This window comes from Mugil cephalus, chromosome 8 (assembly GCF_022458985.1).
Source record: "Mugil cephalus isolate CIBA_MC_2020 chromosome 8, CIBA_Mcephalus_1.1, whole genome shotgun sequence".
In the NCBI taxonomy this organism is placed as follows: domain Eukaryota; kingdom Metazoa; phylum Chordata; class Actinopteri; order Mugiliformes; family Mugilidae; genus Mugil; species Mugil cephalus.
The window spans coordinates 18,405,263-18,419,506 of record NC_061777.1 but is presented as its reverse complement, the minus strand read 5'-3'; the positions used below and the strand labels follow the sequence as shown (position 1 = coordinate 18,419,506).

The window sequence follows — 14,244 nt, the reverse complement described above, 5'->3', positions numbered from 1 at the left end:
ATGTCAAGATTTTATGAGCTAGTGAAACCCACATATTCGTTACTCTTAACCACTAGATCCATAATTCTTAGAGAAACTTACTGGAGGCTTGCCTGAACTTACTGGATAAATTATACCAAACATGAAACTGTTCTGTGTTACTGTTCTTAGGTGGTTTGCTTTGGACCACTGATCTGGCTCCCTCCATCAAAGAACTCATCTTTCACTTGTTAGCTGAACTTTTGCGAAAGATCCACCACTTGGAGCAGCGCAAGAGCCCCGCTGGCCTTTCCAGCTCCATTGCTCTGCTGCTTAACCCCTGCCTCGCCGTGCTCATGGCCCTGCAGACGGAACTGCGAAAGCTCTATGACCGAGAAACTCAGGGATGGACTGCTGGAGGGGCTGGAACAGGGGGGTCTTCATCAGGAAGTATTGCATTGGCTCTGGGAGCGGAGCAGAGCCGGTTCTCCACTTATTTTCATGCCCTGATGGAGGTGTGTCTGGCTGTGGCAGAGGTCACGCTTCCCCTCAACGTTGGTGGCTCTTCAGTAGGAGCCCTGACTTCCACCAGTGCCCCTAACCTCAGTGACTCCTCTTCCTCCTCGTCATCATCCCCAGGCCAGACACCGCAGAGCCCGAGTCTGCTGTCCAAACGCAAGAAGGTGAAGATGAAGCGTGAGAGAGCGGCGGCTGCAGTGGCAGCAGCTGTTTCAGGGAAACGGGGAAGTGGAGGTGCGAGGCTGTCAGAGAGTGATAGCGCCCTGCTCAACATGGCAGGCAGTAAACCTGAGGACATGCTGTGGTTCCACCGCTGCCTCACGCTCCTGATGATTTTACGACATCTTGCCAATAAGGACCCGCAGGGTTTAAGTGTAACCAGCGATGCAGTGACAGACGCCTGCCAGGCCCTGGTGGGTCCCACTGCCCATAGTCGCCTGCTGGTGCTCTCAGGTATCCCCACACACCTGGAGGAGGCTGTGGTCCGGAATGCTATCCGCAGGGCCTGCAACGCACATGGAGGGCTCTTCAAAGATGAAATCTTCATCCCTCTGCAGGAAGAAGACCCGAAAAAGCAGAAACCCGGAGCTGGGATTACGAGCCCTCAGGATGGCAAAGCGGGCCCCGAACCCGAGCGCCCCTTCCCCAACAACGGAGGTCCTGAGAGTCCTGACAGCTCCAGCAGCGTGACTCCAGCCATGAGTGTGAGCGCCTCGGCTTCCACCAGCCAGACCTCCATTTGTAGCTCATCTCAGGGGGTCTCTCGCACTGCCAGTGAACTTTCTGAAAATCAGGAGCATTTAGATGTTCCAGCTGTCAACCCTGCTGCTGCTGCTTCTGCTGTTACATACCCCCCGCACGGTCCCCAAGATCCTCAGACAGTTTCTAGTCAGGAGAGTCTGGATACCTCCCTTTGCAGCACAGGAAGCCTCGGGAGTCTCGGGAGCTTGGGCGAGCCTCTTGACGCTGCAGAAACACCGTCGGTGTCGGATGGCGGCTCTATGCAAACAGTCACCTCCTTGGAGAGCAATGCAGTCATGGCCAGGCCAATCAAAGGCTATGCTGTCATTGAGGTGGGTTGAAACAGAGCACCATTAAAGTTTACAATGTTGTTATTTCAATTTAAACGAAAACCTGAAGAACCCTGTCTTTTTTTCTTAATTATAGGTTCGTTCTCGGGCCAAAGTGGAAAAAATCCGTGCCAGTCTTTTCAACAGCAGTGACCTGATTGGTTTGTCCAGTCTGGAAGGTGAAGAGGAACTAATGGAGTTGACTAATGAAGAGATCCTCACAGCTTCGAGTGTTAACCAAAGCCTGTTTGACACACAGGGAAGCTCTGCTCTTGAAGACTACTTCCTGGACAAATCAGTCAAAGGTTGGTGCTTGACTCTAATCAAATCTTTTCTGCTTGTAAAGAGTGTCACTCATTAGTTCGGCTGAATTCTTAACTCATACTATTCTTCTATTTCAAGGTGACAAGCTTGTACCTGGAGCACGAGATGTCCTCACAGATATTTTTAAGAGTTGTGTGCACTCGGAGCAGATGCTCAGCCTCACACCGGCAAAGCCTGTTAAAGTGTCTGACATTTACCTCAGTAAGGAACAGATCAACTCTCAGACGCCTGGCAACCTACTGCATACTTTCTTCACGAATGTTAGACCTCCCAAGAAAGTACTTGAAGACCAACTTACTCAGGTATGCAATAAGAGGTGTATGCTTTGGTATACTTTTTCAACGATTTATACTTGATGCTTATTAACATGTAAAAATGATTTGTTTTTATTTAGATTCTAAGAAAGTATGGCACCCCCAAGCCCAATAAGAACAAGTACAGCAAGGCAGGAAAAGAGCAGCATCAAGGCAAGGTCGTGAGCACCAAGAGACCTATCACCAAACCTCCCACCAAGGAAAAGTCTGTGCTCAACAGTGTCAGGTGAGTCCGTTCCCCGCCCGCACCTTTAAGAGCAAGCATACGTTTAGTTAAACGAATACATTGACGTGATAATTAATTTAAACTTGCTTGTTTTGTGTCTCTGCCAGGACTGCACTGAGTGAGAAGAAGACAGTCCTAAAGCCAAAATCGCCGGAGAAATGTAGACCTGAGGAAAAAGATGTGGAAAAATCTCCTGCTAAGAAAACTGATGGTTGGTTATAATCACATACAGTCGTCCCCTACACACGTCATTGATATAGTGTTTTGCAACTGTTTCCAATAAAAGTTGTGAGAGTAAGTTACTCTGTTGCCCTGAAGACTGAAAAGGTTATTAATAGTTAACTGACCAGAGTGTTGTGATAAGTATTAAGATCCTTTATTCACGTCCATTTACCAATGTAATTGTTTCAAAATTCACCAATACTGATTGAATCCTACTCAAGCTTCTGGTAAATACATGGAGAAAGACATGAAAAAAGTACTCATTATGCAGTTAAATTATTTAAACTATTAAAAGTAGGACGTTTAGTGGGTGAATTACACACACACACACACACACATGCACACACTTTACACTTCACGCATAAACAGATGTCATGTAGCACAAGTCAAAATGGTTCGAGTGATTTATAAATGATTTATCTAACAATGTATATTTTAAAACCTCATCATATGGTATTAAAATTGAAGTCAAGATTTAAGATCACTTTATTGATCCCTGCAGGGAAATTGTTTTGTCCAAGAGTCTCAAGATAACAGAGAAATGTGAGCAGACATAGACGTAAGAGTACAGGTCAAGGAGAAAAAATAGAATAAGATAAAAATAAAAAATCTTAAGAGAAGTGTGGGAGTGAGGTAGTAAGTTACAAGATGTTTCCATCAAATAATCAAATAAATGGCACAAAAGTGCAGTATTCTTTTTACTTAGCGAAGTGTAAGTGTAAAGTAGTATGAAATGGAAAACTGGAAAACTTGAAAACTAAATTTACATAGTTACTTTCTGCCGCACCAACAGGATAAAAAAATGAGTCTTCTTTTGATACCAGGAGCTGTTTAATGCCTAACACGCCACTTTTCTTTAGTCCCAGAGGAGAAGTACCTGACGCTGGAAGGCTTCCATAAATTCGCTGTCGACCGTGCCAAGCAGGACATCCGCAGCGTCTGGAGGGCAATTTTGGCTTGTGGTTATGACCTTCACTTTGAAAGGTGAGACTGGGAACGTCGGACTCCAGTAACCAGCAGACAGCTGTAACTCAGATACTGTCACACATACACCCAACTTGTTGTCAGTTTTATTTTCTTAAAGACAGTCTAAAAAAAAAAATCAATTAACTTTTTGAAATTTTTGAAATGAAGGGATGAAAATGCAGGGAAGCAGAATTGTGAACTATTATTCATTTGCTATTTTCTGTCCACAATAAGAAATTTCGATAAAATATATTACAACTTACTTATTACTCAGTGATTTTCTTTATGTGGAATAGATGTATATGCTGACGCAACTGACTTTTAATACTCTCACACTGTGTCTAAAGGGACAGTCTAATTAAAATGGGGTATTTAAAAGCTTGATATTACAACATTCCTATAATGGTAACCTGTAGCATCATCTGTGTATAGTCTGTTATCTCTGTTATCACACAGATTGTATTAATATCAAGCCTATTTCTTTAAAAACACAGGTGTACCTGTATAGACACTCGTCATGCCCAGAAGGCCTGTAGAAAGTGGAGCTTGGAAATGGATGTGGCTCTGGTGCAGTATATCAACAGGCTGTGTCGTCACCTGGCGATCACACCAGCCAGACTGCACCCCCATGAAGTCTACCTGGACCCCAGCGACGCTGCCGATCCTCGTGTGGCCTGTCTGCGCAGTAAGTAAACGGAAGCGACATAAAGCTCAGGAGATTCAGGTTGACAGAAGTGATTCTCTCCTGTTTTCCACTGTCCTTGTCGGAAAATGATTTGCTCAGTGGTTTTGTCTGTTACTGTATAAATAACTGTGTGAACTTGCGGATGTTTTCAGATGTGCCTGTGGAGAGCTTGCGCTTGCGCTTCGCTTTGCTGCAGTCCCTCAACAACACCCTGGAGAGTTTCTTCCTGCCGCTAGTGGAGCTGAGGCAGACACACACTTATCAGAACAGCATTGCGGCGCTGTTATGCGAGGCCAAAGGTGAGAAGGATCATTGCGGACATGTAGCAGGGACAAAGCAACCTGTGTAAATCAATTTATCGTGAATATGTAAGTGTACTCACCTAATAGTGGAAACTTGCTTTGTTGGAATCTCTCACCACTTTTCCTGTCTCCATGGCTACAGGTCTAATCTTCTATGACACTAAGGTGACTGTAATGAACAGAGTACTAAATGCCACAGTTCAGCGAACAGCTGACCATGCTGCTCCAGAGATTACTCTGGACCCTCTAGAGATTGTGGGAGGTAGGCATTCCTTTCACTTGTTCACATGTTAAGAAGCAGCTTTTAATCACTCGCAACACATGTGACTTTGACTTTTGTCCCTCAGGTGAGATCAGATCCTCAGAGAACACTTATTTCTGCCAGGCGGCACGTCAGCTGTCTTGCGTGCCGTCATCGCAGCTTTGTGTGAAACTGGCCAGTGGAGGAGACCCAACTTATGCCTTCAACATCCGCTTCACCGGAGAGGAAGTTCATGGCACAAGTTAGAATTTGTCCTTTACATTTTCTTTTTTCTATTCTGTCTTGTGGCCTCAAATCTTAACTGTAGCTGTGTATGAATGTGTCTGTCCAGGTGGCTCCTTCAGGCACTTCCTATGGCAGGTGTGTAAGGAGTTACAGAGCTCTGCTCTGTCCCTGCTGCTCCCCTGCCCCAGTGCTGCAGCCAACCGGAACAAGGTAACATTCTGTCTTTGCTGCATGTGTATGTTGTACATTGTACATCATATCTTGATCTGAGAAACAACAGCCATGAAATGTTTAGCATTTAAAAAAATATATATATAGCTTTTAAGTTGCCATAATAAAACCATTCAGTCATACTCAAGAATGCTGTTCTTTTAAGAATCATATCTTGTGCAAAATGTTCATGACAATATTATGTCATTGTTGTTCTTTCGTTGTCCTCAGGGGAAGTACATCCTGACTCCCTGTCCTATCAGCTATGCAGAGGAACAGTTGTTGCACTTCTTTGGTCAACTGCTTGGCATAGCCATCCGTGCTGATGTGCCACTTCCTTTGGACTTACTGGGATCCTTCTGGAAGGGTCTGGTTGGCGAGTCTCTTGACCTGGAGCAGGACCTGCAGGAAGCTGATGTGCTCACCTACAACTACGTCAAGAAATTTGAAAATGTGAGGAAATGATAACATACAGTATAACAGCTGCATTTCCCTGCACCAAACAACAATAGATTTACTGTAAAACTCTCTTTTTTGATGCTACAGGTGACTGATGAGTCGGAGCTGGAGGCCATATGTGCTGAAATCTCCTCCCAGCATCATTCAGGAGAAAGTCCAGAGTCCCCAAGCCGGCCCTGCTGCACCTTTACCTACATCACTATGGCTGGTGAAGAGGTGGAGCTTTGTCAGGGAGGACGCAGCCTCACTGTCAGGTACAGTCCAACTGATTGGTCATTTTCTAGACTTTAGAAATACTCCAGTTACCTAAAAGCAACAGCACATTGGAGTGTGTTCTCATTCTTATTATGTGCTTGTTGTCTGTGTGTGCTAAGCTGGGAGAACAAGGATGTGTATGCACGGACGGTGAGGGGCCTTCGCCTAAGGGAGCTGCAGAACGTGGAGTGTATGACAGCAGTGCGTGCAGGACTCAGTTCCATCATTCCCCTGCAGCTGCTCACCATGCTCAGCCCCCTAGAGATTGAGCTGCGCACCTGTGGCTTGCCTTACATCAACCTGGAGTTCCTCAAGGTAAAGTGTGTACAGTGTATGTGTGAAAGTGCTCTCTATCCTACAACCACCCACATTTTTTACATGTTCCTTTCCCCGTCCTGTTCTCTCCCTGCGTAGGCTCACACCATGTATCAAGTGGGTCTGATGGAGACCGACCAGCACATCGAGTTCTTCTGGACCGCCCTGGAGATGTTCACTCAGGAGGAGCTCTGCAAGTTCATCAAGTTTGCGTGCAACCAGGAGCGCATACCATTCACTTGCCCCTGCAAGGACGGAGGGCCCGACACCGCCCACGTCCCCCCGTACCCCATGAAGATCGCCCCTCCTGACGGAGCTGCAGGTAAAATCTGACGCGGTTTCAACAGGGCCCTGACTAGACTCACTGCTGCTATCCATGTGTGACGCTTCTCTCAGTCCTGTTCCTGCACAAAACCACTGATAGTGATTATCAAAACGGCTCATATTGTCTTGCATCCTTAGACAGACTGTGTGCCATGGCTTGTGCTTGTTAATTAATGACGGTGTATAATAGTGACACACTGAGGAACTCCATGTAAGAAGGCACACTTGCACTTTTCTATGTATGAGCTCATGCTTCTTTCACAGAAGTGAGGATCGGTCTCATCTAACCGAGTCAGGTTTTAAAGCCACAGCCTGAAATTCGCAGTTTGCTGTGGTTTCCAAAGAGAAGATAGTTTATCACACTGACTTTATCACCTGGACAGTCTTGCTACAACCGGTTGGCTTTGTGCAGTTTCATCAACAGGTCCAGTGGTGAACATGAATAACATTTCTCTCTGTTTCCTTCCCAGGCCAGCCAGACTCACGCTACATTCGAGTGGAGACCTGTATGTTCATGGTCAAACTGCCCCAGTACACTTCTTTGGACGTGATGCTGGAGAAACTGCGCCACGCCATCCACTACCGCGAGGACCCTCTCAGCGGCTGAGACGACTCTAAGTTCCCCAGCATACGTACCCAACACCTCACCCTTACTTTTGACCCCTTCCTCCCTTCATCCCAAACTCCTGGAGCTTCCTCTGAGACTGTCCTTTATGCTCTTCTGCAGCATCAAGCCACAAAGTAAATTACTTTTCAGTTATTTTTGGGTGGCAGGTTTTTTTTGGTTTTTTTTATTCCTTCCTTCTTTGAATTGCAGTTTACACAAATACTACATTTCATCTGTATGTTTGACACTTGTTTTTAAGGGATTTCAGGGAAGATAATCTGAATTAGCACTGACATGTCTTTGTTCTGGTTGCACTGAGTTTGAGGATGGCATTGAAGTGAAACAACTGTGAGACCTTTTTTGTTAGTTTTTTTTTTCTTTACCCCTTCCTTTAGCAGCAGGTTTAACCAGGTTCAGTCGAGTTCTGTGAATTTAACAACTTAATGGGAAGATTTCAGATCAGCACTTTACAGCTGCAAGTTCAACTGACAATTGCTAAACGTTTCAAAGCGTGGTCTCTGCAGAACTAGCTCTAATCTCAGTGGCTGGATTTGGCATTGACACAGAGGCAACAAACCAACTTCTGTTGTTGTAAAGCTTAACCTTGCTGCCTCCTTCTTTCTCCCCTCTGTGGGAACAATTTTCTGAACCAGGCCTTTGCTGTAGGAGCCTCTCTCTCTCTAGAGGCTGTGGCTGGTTTCGTGTGAAAAGAAAACTCTGAATGATTTTCATGGAATCATCTTTGACATTTAAGGCGGAGGTACGACTACTAAGAGAAAAAAAGATAGGTGTGACGCCGCCTATTTTTGACTACATCAGCTATGAACAGGCAGACAATGTGCTGTACAGGATATATTATAGTTTACTGCCTGTTTTAAAAAAAAAATATGAACTGCTAATGGACAAACTAACTTATGCCTATATAAACTGAATACATTTTATTCAAGTCTCTGAGGAGAGGGTATTTAAGTCATGTAAAAAGTTATATTAATCTATCAGTTTATGAAATTGCTTTGATTTATTTTATATCTGAGTAGCTGTGGCAGCGTGCTCGGACAGGTGGAGTGGATCACATTGGACACCTGCAGGTTTGTGTACTTGCATTTCAGGTTTGTGAAACCTGCTGCGTTGTGAAAATAGGAAAGAGATCTCATGAGCTGCTCTTCTTCCACATCGTTTGTGTGCTACTGCTACTGAATGTGCTCCCCCCCTGCTCCCCAGCATACACAATCTACACACATACACTGGGTGAGTGGCGGCGGATTACCTTGAGTTCTGCCTTTTCATAGTTTTCTTTAATGAACGGGTTCTGCTGGTTTTTTTTTCTTTCTTTCTTCGTTCATTTTACCCATAACCAAATGTTTAGCTGTGTAAAATTTTAATAGAAAAAGAAAAAAATGTAAATATCCTAAAGTTATGTTCGATGGCAGTTTTTATTAATTGCTAATTCACTTCACCTTATATTTTTTTGTTTTTGGTTTGCACTACTCTTCCAAGAAAAGATTCTAAAATGAGCAAACTAGGTGATGTCTGTTGGATATCCAGTTTGTTGTGTTGTTATTTTTTATGAATTTTGGAAATACCAATAATCTTATCACCTTTGTCTTGTACTCAGATGGATTCAATTTCTTCTACTCATGGTGAAACATGTTTTCTTGTGTGGGTAAAATCGCCATTTTACTTGGATAGAACTGAAAAAAACAAACAAAAAAAAAAAACACAACAGAATTGATATTTGACTAATTGGATTGTTGAATTGCTTGCAAGCTTTTGGTTTTGGTTCAGTTCTTTTGAAGGATGATACACCGCTGCTAACAGGGACGTTCTCTCTTCTACTCCCTCCTCAGGAGGCGTAGGCAAGGTTATAAAAAGGACATATCCATACAAAGAGGTGTTGAGATAAAAAAAAAAGAAAAAAAATGTGTGCTGTACATTTACTTGATATTTATTACAATTATTTATGGTTGCATTAACTTAACTTTTACTGTCTTACCTCTGCACATCAGAAACGTAACATATCTAAAATGGATTATACAGATGTAAAGAATCTGATGGCATTTGAGATTTCTGTGTCACAATAAAGAAATGTCTTCATGTACAAAAGCCATTTCACAGTATCTGTGGTTATTCACTTTTTCTTAAAAATCAAATGAATGTTTGTGGGAAAACATGCTTCATTTGCATATTTGACTGACCAGCGTTGATATGCGTCTGTTACATGTTTGCCCCCTCAAGCATGTTTTGTCTCCTTTAGGACACGCTTTTTATGTAAGGCCCCGCGACTCACCGGTTACATCACCCCTGCCCGTAAACCAGACACCTTTTCAAAGTAGCAAGTGCTGGGTCAGGCCAGTTGTAGCTGGATCTCTAGTCCAGTCATCTCCTCGCTGACTCACTTGGTCCCGTCAGCTCCATTACGTGCGTTATTCAAAAGAAAACCATCTATGGCTGCAGAAGCAATGTGGGGAAATGAGTTTACGAGGTCACTAATGGATATTTGTATATATATATATTACTCTGAAGGAATTCTAGGAATGTCTAAGGCATATTGGTTTCAAAGGAGCCAATCAGCTCTCCCTAACGCACACGGCTGTCTCTATTTCTGACATTCGGGCCCCCCGCCCGTATTGGCCATATGTAATGGCCCACAGACCAATGAGAAACTAGGAAAGACGCCACATCCCACACAGTCTAGCTAATTGAACGCTGGGAGGTTTAGTGGATTCAAAATGTGTGAAGATGTCCTACTGTCTACTGACGCAACTTGGTACTGACCCATTAACAGCTTTAGCTGTTGATTTAAAGCACACATGTTACGACGTGCTGTTTTAACCCCCCTTTTCAAATGTAGTATTCTAGTACTTTCAATACATAGAGTAAGTACTGCATACATATACACATTAGGTATATCATTATAAAAACTCTACCAATATTCTGTAGGTCTCTCGTGTCCCTTGAAAACAGTTGTGACTTCTCAGAGAATGGACACGGTCCTTCTGAAGGTGTCCTGTGGTGTCTGGAAACAGGATGTTGTTGGTGGGGGCCCTTTGGGTCTTGTGGGTTGAGGGGTGGGGTCTCTGTGGATCATCCCACAGATAATTGATCAGTTTGGGTTCTAGTTAATTTGGAAGCCAGGTCAACACCTTCTGCCAGTTTTTCGAGTTGTTCCTAAACAGTTTTTTTTTTGTTTGTTTGTTTGTTTTTCTCTTTTCAGTGTGTGTTTGTGTGCTGCCACCAAGGAGTATCATTGCTATGGGGTCGGGGCATCTGGTCTGGTGTAGGTGTGTGGTCTAAGTAACATGCACACAAATACCAGGTCCAAACATCCAAACAAGATGGTCAAAGTTATTTAATTCACCTGTCATAATGTTTTGGCTGATCGGTACACAGCCTGTGTATAATATAAATGAAAGCCTATGGTTGAATTATTTGTATTGTAAATCAGCACATGTCATCGGTTTGACATCACACTACTGAAACTGCTTGTCATCGTTCAACATGTACAACGATGGATGGGACGCAAATGTGAACCAGACGTCTACTGACATGTTGTTTGCCTGTTGGTTTGAGCTGTATGTGGTGTGAATTGCAGCTGAGTTATTGTGCGCAGCGAGGAACAGGGAACAGTGAGGACAGGAATGTGATTGAGAAACAGTTTATTTCTAAACAACATCACAAAGTATAAAAGCAGGAGAGCAACATAGAAACAATTTTACAAAGGAAGCATACTAAATACAAAAGTCAATATAACATAAATGTGTCAGTAACCCCTGTTTTCACACAGGATCTCTCTTGTTAATTTATACACACTGCTCACTCTCATCTTTTTCTGTCTCTGTGCTCAGGAGCATTTCAGCCTGGAATGATTCTGTCTGTGGAGCACATTGAATAATACGGTTTAGGGATTAGTAACCAGCTGACGGAAAGCCAGAGGAAAAGGTCATGAAGGCCCAAGGTAGTCGGCCACGCTAGATGATGCCCAGCTGTTTTTTCAGCCTCCTCAGCTGCTCCATGCTGATGTTGTTGCCACCGCACACCACGACGACCACCGGGCCCAGGCGCTCTGCCAGCTTGCCCTCGTCCCGCAGCCTTTTGATAATGCCACTGTACACAGCTGCCAGAGCAGCGCCGCAGGCGGGCTCCACCAGCACCTTCTCGTCATCTGCAGACAGACAAAGACGCCAGGAGAGATCAGCCTCACGGATGCCGTTTTTAAATCTGTCGCTCGTCTGCCCACGCGCGGGTCGCACTCACCCACGAAGCGTTCGACGGCTTTGACGGCCTCCTGGTCTGTGACGACTTCAGAGAAAACCGCATGCTCGTTCACCAGCTTCATCGTCTGTGCCGAGACCCTCGTCAGGCCCAGCGTGGTTGCAACGCTGGAGAGCAAAAAACGAACAGGTTTTCAACACAAGGAGAGAAAATGTAGTCGTGAATGATGACACTGTCTGGAGGCAATAGCAGTTTTAATCGGGGTCACACGCACTACCTAGTGATTGCGGGTAACGTGACGAGCTCTCCAGCCTTCATCGCTGCATTGAGGCTGTGTGCTCCCATGGTTTCCATGGCTACGATGGGCACGTCAGCCCAGCCGGCACGGCGCAGTCCCTCCACCACTCCGTTCAGCAGGCCTCCGCCTCCCACCGACAGCACTATCACTCCCGGCTTCTCGCTCAGATCAGTCTCCAGCTCCTTCACTAGAGACGTGTGGCCTTCCCTTTACAAATCAACACAAACTGTCAGTTCCTTGAAACTGACACTGATCTGAACGTGGACAGTGAATGAGTCTATCACAGTTGTTTTGTTTCTCCTTTAAAGCAGAGTTCTTCTTGAAATTCAATACCTTTCTTGGACATCTATGCATCTCCATATTCTATCTGACGTTCCACTAAATTCAGCCCCTGCAAATTTTCTATGCATGAATGATGAGTGTATGATAAGACAGGTGTTACCACCAGCCATTTACACGCTCTTCATGTCCTGGGTACACACATTGCTACACAATAGCCTGTAGATAATAATGTACATGCTGTCACTCTCCCTGATGGGAAAAACCGACAGAGGGAGGCTGTCTCACCAGATGAGGGGATCATCGAAGGGAGAGACGAATATCCAGCCGGGGTTGTTGGCCACAAGCTGCTGTCCGTACTCAATGCTTTCATTTAGAGCCTGAAAATGAATGAAATTAATTAACTTTCAGAAAATGTTAAATGACTGAAGAAACAGGAGAACACATCACCGTTGACTACTATGTATTTGATGAAGAAGAAGAAAAAGATGATGTAAAGAATGCAGTAAACAACACATGAGGGACACATGGAGTCAACTTACCGTTCCATGAATGATCACAGTCGCCCCCTCGTCCTTCAGCCTCTCCACTGTCAGGTTTGGCGTGACACTTGGCACTACGATGGTTGCGGGCACCCTGAGCTGACGGGCCGAATAAGCTGCCGCCATACCGGCATTCCCTCCTGTTTGGACCAAAATCCTTAAAATTACACACTGAAATATGCAAACACATCAGGTTGTATGTAGAGGTTCACTGCCTTTTGTGCTCACCTGAACAGCAGACAAATCTCTCACATCCTCGCTCTGCCCACTACAAGGAAACAAACACCGCAGTAAACACAACGACCCAATGTTCAGACTGGAGCTGACTCACTAGAACTTGCCCATGCGTCCACCCTTTCACCAGCAGCAGCCTCTTTAAAAACACATTGTCACCGTGGTGCAGAAAGGAGTGACTCACCGTTTTGCAGAGGTGGCCGATGCCCCTGATCTTAAAGGATCCCGTCGGTTGAGATGAATCCAGCTTGAGGTGGACAGAGGTGCCGGCCACTTTGGTGAGGGCGAGGCTCTGCCTCACTGGAGTGGCCACATGAAGAGGTTGCTGGGTCTTCATCAGTGAAATGTGAAATGTTTCTGAAGAGGCAGGCAGTTCAAAAAGCTGTCAAAAGACAGATCTGCCAAAGCTCCCAAATATTTACATTTTAACAGCTTTCTCTTAGCGCTTTTCACTAAATGGGCTGTTGACTATTTGCCAAATTATTAACCCTGATCTTTCTTCACAGCTCAGAAGAAATTGTGCTTCCACTTACCAGACTCAGGTGGAAGACAGGGAAACACTGCGTGGACTGATCCCAAACCTCCTTTTGCATCCTCTTCTGCCTCTTGCATGTAAATTGCATATATACCTGCTTGTGTCGTGGGCTTGGCAAAGGAGGCCTATTTCCAGACCAATCAGGCCAGGCCTTCAGCCACCAGAGCCCTCCCATAGACCAGGAGGGCGAGACAGACCAGGTCAAATGAATGAAAATTCACCCCGTTTTCTTAGACAGTAAACTCGGGATGTGCGAGGATCTGATGTTCTGAGGCTCTGATATTCAGACAGAGTGCTGATTGAACTGTAGGACTGTGCGCCAAAACAAAAATAAATAAATAATAATAGCAATAAACTCTCTAATATCGTTTTAGAATGTCACCAATTAATATTCAAATCTGCCTGTAAGGTACAAAACAGTTTCCCCTGGATCATAACCCTTTGCGTTTCTAATCGTTCCCTTTTTCAAGACGCATGGCATTTTATTTTACGCGCCGTCCTTTTCATGTTCTCTCACCCGTAAAGGAATTGCGCACACTGTGGCATTACCAAAAGAGTCGCTTCTATTTTAGCACCGATCCCCGACTACCAAAAGCGGGCTCCGTGAACTGCCCCTCCGAGGAGACGGTTCAAACCTGAACGATCCGGTGTTCGGGATGACACTGACACAAAACTCGAAAGCAAGACTCAACTGCTGGAAACAAGCTTTTAGAAATAGGCTATAAAAATGATTTTATATTATAGCTTACGTATTTGAGGTAATGCATAATTTATATTTAATTGACTGCTAATTACAAATTAAACTTTTTACTTGATGTTTTTGTGGATTAAATTGTACACCGGTAATTAAAGGTGCAGAATGAAGTAATGCATAAGTAAACTACAGTTTTACCCATTAAAA

The 14,244-nt window shown here is 44.5% G+C and overlaps 2 protein-coding genes across 5 annotated transcripts in view; one reads left to right on the top strand and one right to left on the bottom strand.

The window, feature by feature from the left end:
- LOC125011980 (probable E3 ubiquitin-protein ligase HECTD4) overlaps window positions 1-9,350 on the top strand; it is a 34,483-nt gene extending 25,133 nt beyond the window's left edge. For all 4 annotated transcript variants that reach the window (XM_047591545.1, XM_047591543.1, XM_047591544.1 and 1 more), the window contains exons 61-76: window positions 151-1,550; window positions 1,645-1,852; window positions 1,950-2,173; window positions 2,266-2,411; window positions 2,519-2,622; window positions 3,494-3,617; window positions 4,094-4,284; window positions 4,437-4,583; window positions 4,729-4,848; window positions 4,934-5,089; window positions 5,180-5,283; window positions 5,515-5,736; window positions 5,830-5,996; window positions 6,117-6,312; window positions 6,412-6,634; window positions 7,107-9,350. In XM_047591545.1, coding sequence (XP_047447501.1) covers window positions 151-1,550; window positions 1,645-1,852; window positions 1,950-2,173; window positions 2,266-2,411; window positions 2,519-2,622; window positions 3,494-3,617; window positions 4,094-4,284; window positions 4,437-4,583; window positions 4,729-4,848; window positions 4,934-5,089; window positions 5,180-5,283; window positions 5,515-5,736; window positions 5,830-5,996; window positions 6,117-6,312; window positions 6,412-6,634; window positions 7,107-7,243 — 3,869 coding nt within the window. In that variant the 3' untranslated portion in view covers window positions 7,244-9,350. The remainder of the gene's footprint in view (window positions 1-150; window positions 1,551-1,644; window positions 1,853-1,949; window positions 2,174-2,265; window positions 2,412-2,518; window positions 2,623-3,493; window positions 3,618-4,093; window positions 4,285-4,436; window positions 4,584-4,728; window positions 4,849-4,933; window positions 5,090-5,179; window positions 5,284-5,514; window positions 5,737-5,829; window positions 5,997-6,116; window positions 6,313-6,411; window positions 6,635-7,106) is intronic.
- Window positions 9,351-10,882: 1,532 nt separating this feature from the next.
- LOC125012339 (L-serine dehydratase/L-threonine deaminase-like) lies at window positions 10,883-13,487 on the bottom strand. The gene is made up of 8 exons (XM_047592233.1): window positions 13,342-13,487; window positions 12,993-13,165; window positions 12,803-12,842; window positions 12,575-12,714; window positions 12,321-12,412; window positions 11,733-11,960; window positions 11,498-11,622; window positions 10,883-11,405 (listed from the first exon to the last, which is right to left on the bottom strand). Exons 1-8 carry the CDS (start codon window positions 13,418-13,420, stop codon window positions 11,212-11,214), a joined length of 1,071 nt encoding a protein of 356 aa, XP_047448189.1. The 5' UTR covers window positions 13,421-13,487; the 3' UTR covers window positions 10,883-11,211.
- Window positions 13,488-14,244: the final 757 nt, after the last annotated feature.